The 14,136-nt window shown below is 51.1% G+C and overlaps 7 protein-coding genes across 7 annotated transcripts; 3 read left to right on the top strand and 4 right to left on the bottom strand.

Annotated features, from left to right (window-relative positions):
- Positions 1-1,592: 1,592 nt before the first annotated feature.
- On the top strand, positions 1,593-2,082 carry L3040_000245 (uncharacterized protein; the record flags this gene model as incomplete). The annotated part of the gene is made up of 2 exons (XM_007297433.2): positions 1,593-1,620; positions 1,709-2,082. 2 exons carry the CDS (start codon positions 1,593-1,595, stop codon positions 2,080-2,082), a joined length of 402 nt encoding a protein of 133 aa, XP_007297495.2.
- Positions 2,083-2,913: 831 nt separating this feature from the next.
- L3040_000244 (uncharacterized protein) lies at positions 2,914-4,004 on the bottom strand (the record flags this gene model as incomplete). Its single annotated transcript, XM_066155071.1, has 4 exons — positions 2,914-3,317; positions 3,380-3,455; positions 3,515-3,912; positions 3,965-4,004. 4 exons carry the CDS (start codon positions 4,002-4,004, stop codon positions 2,914-2,916), a joined length of 918 nt encoding a protein of 305 aa, XP_066013130.1.
- Positions 4,005-4,282: 278 nt separating this feature from the next.
- Positions 4,283-4,826, top strand: L3040_000243 (60S ribosomal protein uL24; the record flags this gene model as incomplete). The annotated part of the gene is made up of 3 exons (XM_007297435.1): positions 4,283-4,301; positions 4,384-4,496; positions 4,548-4,826. 3 exons carry the CDS (start codon positions 4,283-4,285, stop codon positions 4,824-4,826), a joined length of 411 nt encoding a protein of 136 aa, XP_007297497.1.
- Positions 4,827-5,510: 684 nt separating this feature from the next.
- L3040_000242 (uncharacterized protein) lies at positions 5,511-6,431 on the bottom strand (the record flags this gene model as incomplete). The annotated part of the gene is made up of 3 exons (XM_007297436.2): positions 5,511-5,907; positions 6,004-6,298; positions 6,368-6,431. 3 exons carry the CDS (start codon positions 6,429-6,431, stop codon positions 5,511-5,513), a joined length of 756 nt encoding a protein of 251 aa, XP_007297498.1.
- A 1,669-nt stretch (positions 6,432-8,100) lies between these two features.
- L3040_000241 (uncharacterized protein) lies at positions 8,101-8,612 on the top strand (the record flags this gene model as incomplete). Its single annotated transcript, XM_007297437.2, has 3 exons — positions 8,101-8,270; positions 8,337-8,495; positions 8,567-8,612. 3 exons carry the CDS (start codon positions 8,101-8,103, stop codon positions 8,610-8,612), a joined length of 375 nt encoding a protein of 124 aa, XP_007297499.2.
- Positions 8,613-9,487: 875 nt separating this feature from the next.
- Positions 9,488-9,900, bottom strand: L3040_000240 (uncharacterized protein; the record flags this gene model as incomplete). Its single annotated transcript, XM_007297438.2, has 2 exons — positions 9,488-9,735; positions 9,816-9,900. 2 exons carry the CDS (start codon positions 9,898-9,900, stop codon positions 9,488-9,490), a joined length of 333 nt encoding a protein of 110 aa, XP_007297500.2.
- A 1,403-nt stretch (positions 9,901-11,303) lies between these two features.
- Positions 11,304-13,113, bottom strand: L3040_000239 (uncharacterized protein; the record flags this gene model as incomplete). The annotated part of the gene is made up of 3 exons (XM_066155069.1): positions 11,304-12,824; positions 12,884-12,963; positions 13,017-13,113. 3 exons carry the CDS (start codon positions 13,111-13,113, stop codon positions 11,304-11,306), a joined length of 1,698 nt encoding a protein of 565 aa, XP_066013129.1.
- Positions 13,114-14,136: the final 1,023 nt, after the last annotated feature.

Here is a 14,136-nt window from a genome sequence, read left to right as displayed (position 1 = left end):
GTTGCCGATTATACAATATTGACCTGGCTCTCCGCATAAATCTCTGAGCCTCACAAACCCGACTCGCTAATTTCAGGAGCTTCCCTTCTCGCTTCTGTATTATTTAATTGATGCTGACCATAGGCCCGTCTACAAGGTCTTTCTTTACTGCTAAGATATTGGAGATGTTCGTCACATGCTATTAATCTCGACTACTCTACTTATTTACCGGACCTACCTCAAAAGCAGTCATCGACTACCTTTACGGTTATCGATTACTTATCTTGAAGGTCGCTCGCGGCTCGAATTCGACGGCTCCGAGCTCCAATAGGCCTCTCGCCGTCTCACTCTCATTTTAGGCTTGCGCTAAATCTAAGCTAATGCGTTAATGATCAGAATAATTATCGTCAACAAACGTTTCTTTTGGTTCCATTTTGCTTTCGACGGTTTAATTACGCTCAGCTGCTTTGCGAGAACGGCGTCGTCTAATCTTAAAGCTAATCGATCAGGAAGGTTTAAAATAGCGAAGCTCAAAGTTAGCGAAAGACTAGGCCGAAAGAGGGGATTTTTTGAGGTACCGGTAGTTAACCCGGACAAGAATCCCACCAGCATGTTCTCTATACAACCTCTTAAAGTACTGTTAATCAGAGATTAGTAACATGCCCATATATCCTCTGCGACCCGTTGAATATCATAGGTATCGTAAATGTTTTTTTCGTTCCGTATCAATGTCTGACACCTTCTGATCATCCGGCTCGATTGCCTCAGCAACGTTTGATTCTTGTCAGTTGACTTGTGGTCGCTCCTTCTTCTACCTACACTGCTTCTTCTGCTTAACTTTGACGAGCTTATCCAGGATATTGCTGTTACTGACATGTTTTTATCTAGGGTTCTGCTTTCGATTATAATTTTACCCTCAGCCCTCAAGACTAACGTACCGGCAGTCTCCTAACATGAAGCTTTTTTTATCACAATATACTACGTCGCAGGCGTAAGTATTACCCCTCGAGGGTAGGGAAAACAGGGGGTTTAAAGTAGAAACTAAACTTTTGAGGCACCCTCGAGGGGTAATACTTAGGCCTGTACCGTGGTAAATGCATAAACAGCTCCGCCGAAAGCAAACAAGTAAATTTCGATAGTCTGAAATGGGTTTGACTAGGACCCTCCAATGAAGTGATTTTGAACGTCACCTGATAAACTTTACAATTTTAGACGGAATTCGGATGCTTGGTTAACTGATTTAGTCACCCTGACTAGACCTCCACCAGAAGTTTTCTAAAGAGCTTGCCAAGGACGACTCGGAAGATAGCTTTTATACTCACGTTAGTGTGGTCCAGGTATGATCATCTGATTCTGTTTTTGAGGTCGAATTGTTAACGGCTCAATAGGTGAGGCTTGGCTACAACAATTGACCCTGTTGCCCAAATGTCCTCCTGGAACTGTCGACTATTTAAGGCGATAAAACCCCCGCCACCGAGTCTCCTCAAACTTCATCATAGCAGTACTCTTTCTTCGGCCTCTAGAAACCTTTATTAACACCCGAACAAGTTCAGGTGTCATCAAGTATTTTCATCAAGCCTTTAAATACAGATTTCTCTACTATCTCAGCCAAGATGGGTTGGGTTGCTGCTAGCGCTGATGGTAAGGAAATTCGGGTAGTGGCCATCTGTCATATTGCCATTGTCTCAACAGTCTATGCTTTGAACGACTGCTGACTTCCAATCGTCAGAATATCTGGCCATAATTGGTGCCAACATTCACAGCCTGATCCAATACCTCATGATCGAGAAAGGAGTCTATACCGAACTGGCCAAGGCCAATGCAGACGCTGCGCGTGGCTTGAACCTCAAGATGACAATCTGGAACACTGATGCTCAAGCTGGCGGAGAGGGTGGCTCCAAAGGTGCTGGCATGGGTGGCATCGATTCCATCCGAAATATATACGAGATGCTTCCTACATTGATGTCGACAACCAATGAACAAACAAGTGTCACACTCCCCGAGTGGCAATCCGGCAAGCTTGCCAATCAGATCTCCGAGGGTGAAGTCAGCGACAAACAGTTCAGCGGGAAAAAGCTCAATGGCATCAATGGCAACCACTAGATCGCTCCTCTCGACGCAAACACTGCACCGTCAACGTCGTCGTCGTTGTTGTTGTATTCATTTGCGTCTAGCGGGATACAGCGTCGCAAGCTCATCGCCTGGGACTTCCCGAAGGGTACGGAGGCGTGCAAGGCGAAGGATTTATTTTCAAGCCCGATCACCATTTGCGGCAGACGTTTAATTCCCAAATCAACAATCGCTTTTTCTTTTGTCATTGACAGCAGATAGAATATCCACTTCAAATTGTTGGTTACGAGTAGGGTGCCCTTATTCTGCACTGTGCATTAGTTTGGACAGCTTGATGTCGGAATCTCGACGTCAGGGGCTCATCAGGGCTACTTGTACCGTGTGTGTACTTGCAATGATGAGAGATATCTCTTACAATTCTATGTTTCCAGCGGACCGTAACCACATAATACAAAAATTATTTATATAACCCAACCATTCCCTTTAATCAGGCTCCACAGATGTTTCAAATGTGATCTCTAATCCGTGACATTGGCTGGTGGCGAGGTAAGTAAAGCTGTTACATAGTAAAGAGTCAGGTCATCCATCAAGAACCCATCGCGGTCAATTAGTTTACCAGAGTAAGAACTTGTTCGGTGATGCGATAAGTATCACCAGCTGATCATTATGAAGTGTAAGTCATAGTACGCCTATACCACATGGCTTGTGCATCGCAACCTCAACAGCCTCGCTTAGCGACTCTGTGACAACAAAAATTGCTCCCCAGCTCAACAGTTCCGGCTTAATAGATCGAGCTTTAGCGACCTGCTCAGAGTCGCCGTCCCACAACACAGGTGGCAGAAAGTAAGTGGATTCTCGTTTCCTTCACTTCCCAAAAACCCCTGGGAAGAGATACTCTACGTTCTTTACTCCCTCCTCCCCTCTTCCCTCTTCCTTCGTCATGAATTTAATCATGCCCGTGGTGCTCCCCTCCCAATGCTTCCCCTTCACGAGATCCGTGTGATCTTCTTTGATCAACTCGTCAAGCACTGCGCCCACCAAGCGCCTAGCGTTACCGCCGTTGGCAGACATGTGGCCCATGACCATGGCGACGTCGACATCATCGGTACTGTGCCAACAGTCGTAGTCGGTCGCCATACAGATCATTTGGTAGACCATCTCGGCTTCGCGGGCGAGCTTGGCTTCGGGGAGGGCGGACATGTTAATTACGGAGCCGCCCCAAGAGCGGTACATGTTGGATTCGGCACGGGTTGAAAACTGTGGCCCTTCTGTGCGCGGAAGATGCATCAGGACTGGTACCTCCAGTGTCCATGGAGCTAGGAGAACGAACCCATGCAAATAATTGTTCCCTTGTCATGCATCGTTACTCCCTCTCCAGCTAGAGCATGCCCACAAGCACTAATAATCTATCCGTATGAATCAGCACTAGCCTCCCAAGATGTCTCATGTGCAAGTTGTGTAATACCTTCCCAATCTTTGCATCAAACGGATCCGCAAACCCCACATGTCCAACGATCCCCTTTTCAAAAAAAGTGAATGGCCTTATCCCCTTCGTACGATCAATGACCTGATCCGGCACAACAAAATCTCTTGGCCGGATCTCTTCCTGCAAACTTCCCACGGCACTGAACGCAATCACCGTTCTGACCCCAATACTCCTCAACGCAGCAATGTTGGCGCGGGAAGGTACTTCATGGGGAGCATACTCGTGGGAGGCACCATGACGGGAGAGAAAGGCAACGGGGACGTTGTTGTGTTGGAGAATATGGATGGGTGCGGAGGGATAGCCCCAGGGAGTGAGCGGGTTGACGGTTGCGATTTGGACGAAGCCTTCGAGTTTTTGGAGGCCGGTGCCGCCGATCACTGCGATGTGAACGAGGTCTGAAAAAGGTTAGTAAAGTAGAGGATAAAGGACAGACGTTCTTCCCTTCGAAGGTAGTTGGGAGATCTGCCATTTTGAAAGACTAATAGCTAGTCGCTGAAGAAGGGGCAATACGAAGTAGAAGGATCGAAGTGTAAGGATCGATATAAATTTTTACTTGCTTACCCCTCCAACCAACCCCACCATCCCACTTCGTCTCACCCCGTCACATGACTGGGCCAGAAGTCTCGCTTCTGAGCGCTTACTAAGCACGCACAAATGGCTACTCAAAACTCCAGCGAAGTTTTGTATCTTGCGAATCCATCGACCAACGACAACACCGCCGACCGACGTTCATCACCAACCGCCAAGATGACCAAGATCAACTCCTGTACGTCTATATTCTGTGGTCACCTTCATCAGAAACCAATCGTACAATCGATTGCGCCAAATCATAAAACTAACATCCGCAGCCCTCCACTCCTCGCGCAGAAAGTCGCGCAAGGCTCATTACGATGCCCCCTCAAGTGTCAGACGCACGATCATGAGCGCCCCTCTCAGCAAAGAGCTCCGTGAGAAGTACAACGTATGGACCACTCTCCGCATACACCTCTCGGCCCCCCTTAACATCTCCCAGGTCCGCTCCATCCCCATCCGAAAGGACGACGAAGTTACCGTTGTCCGTGGCTCCAACAAGGGCCGCGAAGGCAAGATCATCTCTGTCTACCGTCTCAAATACGTTGTGCACATTGAGCGAGTCGTTAAGGAGAAGTCCTCTGGCCAATCTGTCCCCCTCGGCATCCACCCATCCAAGGTCGTCATCACCAAGCTGAAGATCGACAAGGACCGTGAGAGCATATTGGAGCGCATTAAGGCTGGCCGCGAGATCAAGGAGAAGTTGAAGGCGAAAGCTTAGATCAGACCTGACGACAAAAAGCGACCGAGCGATCTTCGAAAACTGGGCATAACGGCGTGTTGGCATGATTTGTTATTTGCACACTGGGTTGCCTTGCTACGGCTGGCGCCTGGCGCTGCTAGGCACAGGGAATGAATACAAGAACAAAACGTTATGGCCATTTCACATCCTCGGTGCTTGCACTCTGGTTTTACATGTGAAATGTTCCATGGGAGGTCCTCCCGAAGCAAAGTGCCGTGTTTTATACACACGGCCCGTTGGCGTTTTGCTATACCGAAATTTTGCTTTGGGAGGTTGCCCTCTTGCTAACTTCTGCGCAGGATCGAGAGCAAGTGCTTCAGCTATGTCTGTATGCCCGCGCTAATTATCTCCGCGTCAACCTCCTTGAAAAAGGCCCATGGTTCTCGAGGTAAACAATAGCGCGAGAGGAAACACGAGTTCGGATCTTCGGATGATGAACTCCCTTACCTGCAGACTGTCTCTAGATTTTATCTGTGATGAAGAGAGTTTTGATGGTGAGGAATATGCTTAATTCCTCACGTAGTCCGGTTTTCTAGCGCAAGTGGCTTGCTGGTGAAGTTACAGTATCGTCACTGCAAAATTCCAACTTTCTCGATGCCTCATTTCATCCTTTATGTTGGTCGCTTAGTCTCAATGTCTATCCTGCAGATATATGTTCCCTGACTAAAACTTCTCCACGAATGGCCTCATATCCAATTCTTGCGTAAAGTGGCTTCTGGGCTGCGTATGCAGATACCAATATGAATCAGCAATGGCATCTGGGCTGATTTTCCCATCCTCGACTCCCCCATTCACAGCCCACTCTTTCGTTCTCGGGATATCAATCACGCCATCTATAATCGCATGTGCGACATGGATTCCTTGCGGACCGAACTCCCTCGCCAGACTCTGGGCTGTTGCTCTCAAGGCGAATTTGCCGCTCGCGAATGAGGACATAGATGCACCCCCTCGTAGCGATGCGGTGGCGCCTGTGACGATGAGAGAGGGTGGGTGTGGAGAGGACGGGACGGAAGACAAGAGGGAGGGGAGCGTTGCTTGGGCGAAGAGGAAGAATCCGGTTCTATGGCATTGTAAACACCAATATACGCCCTCTCAAACTTACCACGTCTACCACATCTCGCGCGAATTCCAAAGCAAAGAGAGAGAGAAAACCTACCCATTCGCGGTATACCCGGCCTCGTACTCATCCTTCGTCAACTCCAAGAACGGCTTTCTAATAAACTTGCCCCCAACGTTGTACACGGCAGCCGCGAGCTTCTTCCCCTTGAATTCCTTTTCTATCTCTGTGAATGCGTTCTTGACAGAGGATTCAGACGACACGTCCGTGGAGACGCCAATTGCTTTCCCGCCTGCAGCATTGATTTCTCTGACTATGGATTCGTAGTTCTCGGGGTTGCGGGCCAGGAGGGCGACGGGGTAGGTCCTTGCGAACCTGAGGGCGACGGAACGGCCTGCACACATAGAGTATTGGTATCAGCGTTATGCTTTAGCTTTGGAATGGAGAGCAGGTTCGCAAATACCGGTTCCCGCGCCCACGCCGGCGACGATGCTGTAGAATGTGTTTGCAGCTGCTGCTGCTGCCATTGTGTCGTTGAACTGTGGCGTCGTTGGTTATTGAGCGGATCAGAGGGGATTGGACGAAGAGGTCGATTGGGGCAGAGTCAATAGGGTGCAATGCCGCTCGTTGATTGATAATGCTCCCTACTCGTGATGAGGGGTCTCGGATGACGTGATTGATCAGAGCTGCAAGTGCATTTTCTTTCACGATAAGTCAATACATGTTATTTGTCTTTGAATTATACAACAGAAGCCTTCGGAAGCTCACGGGGAATAGAGAATCGATGCGCTCAGATCTCGAGATGTGTTGATGTTGCAGCCGTACTTTACATGCTATGCTACCGCTATCGCTACCGCTACCGCCAACGTCTCGATACCTATCATACCATTGATACAAATCAAGTTGCTTATTTTGCTGCACGTCGTAAAATCCACCACCAAGTTTCCCCAAACTCGATCTTGGTCCTTGTTATTGTCAGAATGCAGCATTGTTGGAAATCAACGGTATTGTCGTCACCGCCGTTGACATTGACGTCGACTGTCGCACCACCCAACAGAGCAGGCCGTCGGGCGATTGTGTGACCTCAGCTGGCACTGCGATGTGCAACAAAGTGTTGAAAAGCTTGGGTTGTGGCTCATACAAAACAAAGGTGGCTTGTTGTCGGTGCTGCTGTGTGTACTTTCTTGCGTACGGCGCATTCTCCGTGCAACAACAACTCAACCTGCTGTGGAACCAAGAACCAAGAACCAAGAACCAAGAATCAAGGATCAAGACCCAAGAGCCAACCGCTAATTAATCGGCTGCTCTCTGTTGACTTCGGATTCCTGATCCGACCAACATCTTCTTCCGCGGCTTACGAAGTATATTGATCAACGTCAAGCACACCTGTTCTCTTCATGGATCAATTACTAAGGGCGCGCTTGGTCACTCCCCTCGAGTCCATTTTCGAGGGCGTTTGGTAAAAGGGATTAGAAATTGAAACATGGAAACGAAACCTCGAAATCTCGAAACCTCCGAAATCGTCTCGAAACTAGAAACTGCGCGTTCCGTCTTGAGATAAGGCCGGACGAACGATCTTCGGCATTGCGATTCAACTGGGTCCTCGAGACTGGACTTGTTACCCAAAACGCGAATGACCATAAATCGCCATATCCATCTCACCTCGAAACCAGCTGCGAGGTTTCATTTCCACGTCTTCATTGCGAGAATTTCATGCTCCCCGATTTACCAAACGCCATCTAAATACCGCCCCCCAAAAAAGACATGCAATCCTTGAGTATAGCCAGGCTGACGAGCGATTCACATTCCCGTGATGCATCAAGGTCACACTATACTCTCGTCCGAAATGCTCTTGAGTCTTTGCGAATATTCAAAATGTACTCGCTCGCATCGGACGATATCCGTAAGTAGCTCGGCTGAATTAGCCAGGCCGATGCGCACGCAGGGAGTACTGTGATAGCCCTCGATTTGCACCTGAAAGCTGTGGAGCACATCCATCGACTCCGATCTGTTGATGACAGAGCTATGTCATCCTTGCGAATGGAATGTTTCGAGAGATGCGAATCTTTAGTATAAGATGCTCCATCCTCGGGCAGACAGAGAGAGAGGCACAGCATTCAAACCGCTTCTCTCGTTTTCCATCTACTACCCCTTTCGTTCATTTTCGGTCAATCCGAACCCCAAATCATCACCATCATGCAGTTCTCTATTGCCACCTCAACATTCTTTGCCCTCCTCCTTGCCTCAATCTCAAGCTCGTCTCCCATCCGGTCTCGAGACGTAGCTTCATGTGAAGTAGCAGCGTCAGCAGAACACGTCAAGTGCATAGAAGAGGCGGAAAGGAACCCGGCCGCTGTCCTCGCATGGTCAGCTCTCTCTCCTGTTCTCGCTCCGCACATCCTGTGATATATAAACTAACGCCTGCACTACAGTACCGCGACAGCTGTTGGCAGCTACGTTGGGTGCGCCGGCGTAGCGGCGCGAGACGTCTCACCTTGCAAAGCCTCGGGGGCATCCGACGAGGCGGCTTGTGTAGGAGCTCTGCCGACGGGTGATGATGGGAAGAAAGATATCGCCGCCGTCATGCAGTGGTGAGCAGGCAGCATCTCTAAACCCCCTCATCTTTTTCACTGGGTTCCAGCGACTGACACCTTTCCCGCAGTGCGCTTGCAACGGTCCAGAATTATGAGACGTGTGCTAGGAGATAGACCTGTAGATTTTTGAACGGAAGGGAGAGATGAGATGTGTATATGGTGTCTGCTCGTCCCTCGTACGAAAGATCTGTCAGATTCCTCCCGTGGCAAGTAAAATATGAATCACAGTATCCTAAGCGACGAGTCTTGATCTGGTGCAACGTGGAGAAAGAGCTCGTGGCGAAACTGCCACCAGAATAAAGTAGGTCGCAGCCCACCGTATGATATGATCTCCAGCCTGAACCGGTCTTTTCAAAAGACACTTGAACCAGCAAAACTTCCAGCAACATGTGGTGTTCTCCAAACCTCCCCAACGCCACATTCCCAGTACCGTAATCCCCAAAACATAGTCTCTAAGCCGGGAATTCTGCAGCTGAGAGCCCTTAACATAACCCCAGCTCCGCCCGGGGATTGAATAGATAGGAGAAGACGGCGCAGAGCCGCCGACGCGCAGTCGAACCGCGGCGGCTCTTCTCGGAAGAAGAAAACGACGACGACGACGATGATGATGATGATGATGGTGATGGTGATGGTGATGATACAGCGACCGGCACCACCAACCCACGGCCACGATCCAAGTAGTGATCGAGAAGAGGCAGAGAAGAGGCAGAGACAGAGGCAGAGACAGAGGCAGAGACCCAGGCCAAGGCCTCCACCTGCGCCACACGGCCGAGGACGCATAGAACTCCATCTCAGGAAGCCAGGCGTCGCCCGACGTCTCTCGAGGAGGGTCGCGATCCTCCTCCTCCTCCTTCCCGGCTGCAGCTTCGGCGGTGGCGGTGGCGGTGGCGGTGGCGGTCCCGTCGGTGGCAGCGAACTCGGCTCCCCGCTCCTCGGGAGCTGTCGTCGAGTCTAGGTCCTAGGATGAGGGTATTCCCCCCCGGTCGTCATCATGGCTGTTTCTGCAAATCGTCGCGCGGATGGATGTAGAGAGCGCGTCGGTGTCCCGTGGGTATGGATGGGGTGCGTACATACGTGTCTGTTGCGCTTTTGCAGGCGCTTGGTGGGTGGTAGGTGTCTGGACTTCTTTGGAGGGCGTGCTGGTTGTTGTTGTTGGGGGGGGGGCGGGGTTCGGGTGGAGGGGTCTGCTTGGGTAGGAGGACTGGTAGGCTGGGAGCACTCCTCGAGGTTTCGACGGCTGTGATGACCGTTAGCGCTTGATCATCTGGTGTTGGGTAGCCATCGATATCGACATCGCCATCGGCGTGGTTGTCCTACCTTTTGGCCTGTCTAGACACAATCTCCACCCGGCGGTGGGAGTCGCCCAGATGGCTAGCCAGAAGACGCCGTGCAAGTTTCTCATCCTGTCAAGAAGCAGAAAGGGCTTCCCAGCTTCTGGGCAAATTGGACTGCGAAGAAATCGATGAACATGAACAATGGATGGCAAGGGTAGATATCAAAAGCCAAGGAGAGATCCCTCAAGCGATGCATGCGAAAGACTGTGAGAAATGTCCTTGCAGCACATTCATCCCCATTGTCGAGTCTACTGCAACCGAATACCGTGCCACGCCTCTCCCGCGCTGATGGAAGGTAAGGAGAATATCCGGTCGGAATTCATATGAGATGTCACTTGGACTTGGAAGAGCGGGTACCTTCCATAAACGTCAGCCGGCTGCGTTCACCTCCCACACCCCCCGATGTACAGTATCCCCCTTCCCCCCCCAAAAAAAACAATGAAGACTGCCCCTACAGGAAAAGAATGGAAATATGAGGAAATCCTTCTCGAGATTTATATAAAGCAGAGATCCTAACGAGTGATCTTTGAAAAGCTAACCACGCCAGTTGTTCAGAGTCGTCGACACGTCCTCCAGGAAGCCCCACCGCGGCGGCTTCCCAAGTCCAGAGCAGCGGAGTGAAAAGAAAAAATACCCAGCCGCGGCCCCTGATGTGAATCAATCGTGTCTGAATACCAACAACGATCACTTCAAGCCCGAATATGAACGCATCAGGAAAGGGCGAAGCATTCGCCAAGCTTGATGAAAATGAGATTTCTGAAATAGGAGCGTGATTTCTCGCAGTAGGACCTAGGCAACTTCTGCTCTCGCCGTGGACTCGAGAGAATCAGACGTTGAAAATTTAAGGGGGGAAGGCTGACGCAGGTAGGCTAACTCACTCACACTCGACAACTCGCAGGCTTTCGGTCGACTTTCAATCTTCTCAACCAGTTTTTTGTCAAGAAATGGATCGTATCCGTCGTCCTCCATCTGTGGGGGCCAGGAGTGAGGAGCAACAACAACTGGCAAGTAAGATCTGCAGCCACCGCGCCGCACGAATAACTTTTTCCCCTTCTCGTGCACCACGTAGCGCTCGGCACCACAGCCTCGAACACCCGCTCGCCCTCGTTGAATGCCTACCTACGACGAGGAAAGACAGAACAGCTGTAAAAGAGAAAGAAAGGACGAGGGCCCGGAGCGGTTACTTGAAAGTTTGTTCATTCGTTGTTCTGTGAAAGTTCAATTTTTGTCGGAAAGACCTGACTGGCTGGCTAGCAAGCTAGCTCTAGCTATACGCGCAGCAACTCCTGGAATTTGCGAATTGTGATCGAGAAACCCAGTTCCAATCAAGGACGGCATGACCACCGGCCTTGTGATATATCAACATGCATATGTACCCTTACTTGACAGTGACTCCGTGCCGCATTCATAACATCTCGTACATTGTGGGATTTCCCATCGGCTGTTGATCTCGGCTGATCATCCATGCCGTCTAGGCCGATTCCTCATCGTCGATGGCCTCCTCCTGCTCGACCAGCCCATCGAGCTGATTTCTCAACTCGCCCATGTAGTCTTGTTTCGACTCCATCTTGGCAGCCACCAATGCAATGAGTGCAGCCCCAACACCAGACCCGTCGTGCGCGATGCCGATGCGGATCTTGCGCTCCCCCGCAGCGCCGATCTCAGGCATGGAGCGGAGAGCCTCGCGCATCGAGTCCATGAAGCCAGGGTAGAACTCGACGAGGGAACCGTCCACACCAATATCTACAATTTCATCCTCGTTGACGCTGAGACCGGCTGTGTCGGCAAGCTTGCTGGCGGTGGCGGATGCGGCGTCGGCAAGCTTGAGGTTCTTGACATCGCTGATGATGGAGGCGGCGGTCGGTACGGGCTTCGTGGGTGGTCCGGTGTTCAGGCGACCGGTGTGGATCACGATTGCGCCGATGGCCGCAGCCGCGAGGCGCGCAGCACGAAGTCCAATGGCGTGGGAGATTTCCTTGACGGCCTGAGCATCCTCCACACTGGCTGCTGACACCCCCAGGTTCATGTAGATGGCCTGCCGCACAGCACGGAGTCCATCACTGTGGTCTGCCTCGGAGAAGGATAGAATACTACTATCCACCGCGTTCTTGATGTGCAGTGGAGCATTCGCTTCAACGGATGCTGTGGACCGGTAATCATTCTGGGAAGAGTTGTCGTCGCTGAACAAGGGGACGGCGGGATCCTTGATCATGGAAACCAAGGTCAAGCGCAGAAGCTCACCCAGGAACATACCGGAGATGCGCTTCTCAAACATTTGCATTCCTGGGTTGATACTTTCTGCATCCAGTTGGATATCGGCGGGAGTACTTGGAAGCGTCTTGAGACCATTGTCGAAAGAGCCCCATTCTGTGTTCACCACCATCTCTCCCGTGCGCTTGTCAAACTCCCCTTCCAGTGGCTTAGTGATAGCTGCTAGCTTCTCAACATAAGCACCATTGGTTCCCGTGCCGAAGATGGCTCCAAGCAGAGATCCAGTCTTCCCAGGCGAAGTGTAGCCACGGGCCATGAGAGTTCCAACCGTGTCGTTCACGAGGGCCGCTACCTTGACGGGCAACTTGAGCGCATCAATCTCCCTTTGCAGCAAGATGCAGACATCTTGTCCAATTGCGTCGGGGATATCAAAACCCTTTGTCCACCTCATCAGTCTTCCTCTGTTAATGCCAACTTGGTGGACCGGAAAGCTGAATGTGAAGCCCAGACGGAACACATGTTCATCACGGAACCCTTCTGGTGTGCTGATTGTCGCACGCCGTCTGATGTGAGCAGAGAATTGGTCTTGGTGGTGGGTCTTCAAGAACAGCTCAATCTGCTTTGCTAAGAAAGCGAAGAGTTCCTTGGCCGTCTTGGCCCTCATCAGTTCTTGTGGAACCGCAACCTTTGATTGTATCAGGTTGAAGGTGGTATCGCCATTCAGCTGGATCGAGCAGACTCTGAAGTTGGTTCCTCCCAGATCGACAGCCATGTACAGACCCTAGGCCCGGGGTCAGTATGCCATATTGAGAGAGAGGTGTGCGCAATGTAGCGACATGCCTTTTCTGTTCCGTCTGGTACAGCTGTGACGTAGGTTGGGATCTGTGCCATGGTCGTGTCATTCTTCTCCAGTCCCTCCTCTGTAAATATAGTCAATACCACTCTTCTGATTGCAGATCGATCTGGGACTTGCTCATTTCCCAGATGAACTCCTTGACAATCTTCTGCAGATCTTCATCCAGAAGGGTAAACTCCTTCACCACCTTCTGTGTTGCTGCCTGGAGAGCCATGGTGTGTGGTTTCGATATGGGCGATGATTGGGAGGGGACAGGACCAAAGGGTGTAGGATTTTCGCAGGTGCCGCTTCCGACTTGCGCCGGAAGAGATTCGGAGGTTGAAGAGAAAGGATTCACTCGCAGGTAGTTTGGTGGGTTATCTGCGAAGTAGAACTGGGCTATCTATGACCTCCGGGTCAGTATGGTTGGTGTATAATCTCACCCACCTTACGATAAGTGACTATCGGGGGGAGGGGGGGGGGGGGGGGGGGGGGGGGGGTTGCTCACGAGGACAAGCGCAAGTAAGGCGAAAGATGCAAGCTGAACGAGGCTGAAGGGGTTGCGACTCAAAGTCGAGACGCGGTAGGACTGATAAAGATTGGATTCGTCAATTTGAGGGCGAAGAGGGAGTGAATGAGAGGGAGATGAGAAGGGCTTGGGCGAGAGGGCCCGTCGGGTTCTTAAGGACGTAATGATTGAGGTTGTGGGAGTTTGGCAGGCCAAAAGTTGGCGGGGTGGGGGAGGGGGAGGGGGAGGGGGAGGGGCTGTCGTTACCAGCTCCGGGCGCGAGAAGGCCCGAGATGGGTTTGGGGAAGGGGAGGGGGGGGTGGATTGCGGAGGGGGATGCGGAGGGATGGAGTGGGAACGTGGGAATGGGAGTGGGAAAAGGAATAGGAATGGAATGGAAGGGAATGGCGAGTGACTCGCGCCAGCCGCCGACAAAGCTTGAGAGTTTGAACTTGGCACAGTACTTCGTATCTCTCTCTATTCTCTCTACCCGGGCCGGCTCTCTGAAAGTCTTTGGCTCTTTGGCTTGTCGGGACTCGGAAGGGGGACGATGGCGGTTAATGGTTGACGGGTGGAGTTGACAAAGGATGGCATTGTACCGGTAATGGTACTGTCATCGTGAGCTAGGTAGTTAGCTGATCTAGCTAGCTAGGTAGTTACCTAGTTAGTCACACGGACTCGAAACCTCAAACCTCCGCCTAGTCGGAGCTGATGATCCATATGCGAGTTGTATGTAAGGTTAGTTTAGTT

Source organism: Drepanopeziza brunnea (genome assembly GCF_022702325.1).
Source record: "Drepanopeziza brunnea f. sp. 'multigermtubi' strain 214-2 chromosome Unknown ctg1, whole genome shotgun sequence".
Lineage (NCBI taxonomy): Eukaryota > Fungi > Ascomycota > Leotiomycetes > Helotiales > Drepanopezizaceae > Drepanopeziza > Drepanopeziza brunnea.
The sequence above is the reverse complement of the archived record's forward strand: the minus strand, read 5'-3'. Positions and strand labels throughout refer to the sequence as shown.